The 2,241-nt window shown below is 41.4% G+C and overlaps 1 protein-coding gene across 1 annotated transcript; it reads left to right on the top strand.

The window, feature by feature from the left end:
• On the top strand, window positions 708-1,736 carry LOC110268378. The gene is made up of 2 exons (XM_021114495.1): window positions 708-948; window positions 1,189-1,736. Exons 1-2 carry the CDS (start codon window positions 708-710, stop codon window positions 1,734-1,736), a joined length of 789 nt encoding a protein of 262 aa, XP_020970154.1.

The raw sequence follows: 2,241 nt of genomic DNA on the forward strand, positions 1-2,241 counted from the left end.
AAGATTTGGAGGCATTACTTGTACGGAGTAAGGTTTAGAGTCTTTTCTGATCACAAAAGTCTTAAGTACATCTTTGATCAGAAAGAGCTCAATATGCGTCAAAGAAGATGGATGGAGCTACTGAAAGATTATGATTTTGAACTGAGTTATCACCCTGGGAAGGCTAATGTGGTAGCAGACGCTTTGAGCAGAAAGTCTTTGACGATCGCTTAGATGAGGATCAAAGAGGAGGAATTAGTGGATAAGTTTGCAGATCTCAAGTTGGACATTAGTGAAGTTGCCAGAATAGCTTGTTTGAATCAATTGTGCATTTCAAGTACTTTTAAGTCCGAAATTCAAAGGGCTCAGCAAAATGAGCAAGAACTTCAGAAGATGTTTCAACCAATTGGTAAAGAGAGGCACGGAGAGTTCACTAAGGATGATGAAGGGTTATGGAAGTATAAGGGGAGGATTTGTGTGCCGGATGTCGAAAGTTTAAGACAAGAGTTGTTGTCGGAAGCTCATAGCAGCGGGTTTTCTATTCATTCAGAAAGTACGAAGATGTACTATGATCTAAGAAGATGTTTTGGTGGCTTGGGATGAAGGGTGATGTAGCTACACTTGTATCTAAGTGTCTGACGTGTCAGAAGGTGAAGATAGAGCACCAGAGACTGTCGGGAATGTTACAGCCACTATAGATTCCTCAGTGGAAGTGGAAAGGAATTGCAATGGATTTTGTGACCGATTTACCGAGGACTAGATCAGAATTTGATGCGGTTTGGGTGATCGTGGATCGCTTAACTAAATCTGCTCACTTCCTGCCTATCCGAGTGAACTATTCATTGGAAGAATTGGCGAGGTTGTATATCAAGGAGATTGTAAGGTTGCACGGGGTGCCATCGAGCATAGTGTCGGACCGTGATCCCCGATTCATGTCAAGGTTTTGGGGAGCTTTCAAAAGAGTATTCGGTACGAGACTATGTCTCAGTATTGTGTATCATCCGCAAATGGATGGACAGTCAGAATGGACTATTCAGACGTTGGAGGATATGCTAAGGGCGTATGTGTTAGATTAACCGGGAAGTTAGGACCGTTACATGCCATTGGTGGAGTTTTCATACAACAACAGCTTTCACGCGAGCATTGGGATGGCTCCGTATGAGGCTTTGTATGGATAAAAGTGTCAATCTCCACTGTGTTGGTATGAAGCCGGTGAATCAAGTGTGTTGGGGCCTGATTTGCTAGCAGAGACTACTGAGAAGATTAAAAAGATTCGAGCTAGGATTTTAACTGCACAAAGCCGACAGAAAAGTTATGTGGATCAGAGAAGGAAACTGTTGAAATTCGAAGTGGGTGAGCATGTATTTTTTAGGGTTACTCCGACAACTGGAATTGAAAGGGCGATTAAGACGAAGAAGTTGAATTCGAGGTATATAGGACCGTTTGAGATTTTGAGACGATTCGGGCCGGTGGCATATCAAGTAGCTTTGCCGCCGCATTTGTCTAACTTACATGACGTATTCCACGCGTCGGATGCGGGTCATGTGTTAGAGCCTGAGTCGGTTGAGCTGAAGGAGAACCTGACTTTTCGAGTTACACCAGTGCAGATTGACGACACTAGTGTGAAGAAGTTGTGTCGAAAGGAGGTTCTATTGGTTAAGGTAGCTTGGAGAAGAGCAGGAGTGGAAGAGTATACTTGGAAATTGGAGTCCGAAATGCGGAAGGATTATCCCGAGCTATTCTCAAGTAATCACTAAATTTTGGGGACAAAATTTCTTATTTGGTGGGGAGAATGTAAGAACCACGATTAATTAGTCGCTTAATTAAATTAAATTAATTTCCCAAAATAGGATTAAAAAATTTAGAATAATAATTAAAAATTCAAATATGATTTTTGGACTTAGTAGATTTTTCTGAGTTGGAAAATGTAGTTCTCTGCGAAAAATTGCGTAAAAACGCGTACTGGTAAATTAACCGGCAGTACTGGTTTAAATCTATCCGGTACTGTGCGAGAGCAATAAATACTGTGGAAAAACTTAGGAAAATAGTTAAAGTTAAAAACTTAGTGCTAATTTTAAAGGTTTGGCCCAAAACGGGCCAAAAACGCTAACGGGTTGAGAGAGAAGAGAGGAAGAACACTATTCACTTCCTCATTCTTTTGCTCATAATTTGAGCTACAGTGCTCCAATTTGCAGCGAAGCTCTCACCGAGCCTGTCACTTCTATTTAGGTATTATGGTAAGCTTCTCAAAAATCTCTGCCC

The sequence above is a fragment of the Arachis ipaensis genome, chromosome B10, assembly GCF_000816755.2.
Source record: "Arachis ipaensis cultivar K30076 chromosome B10, Araip1.1, whole genome shotgun sequence".
NCBI lineage: Eukaryota > Viridiplantae > Streptophyta > Magnoliopsida > Fabales > Fabaceae > Arachis > Arachis ipaensis.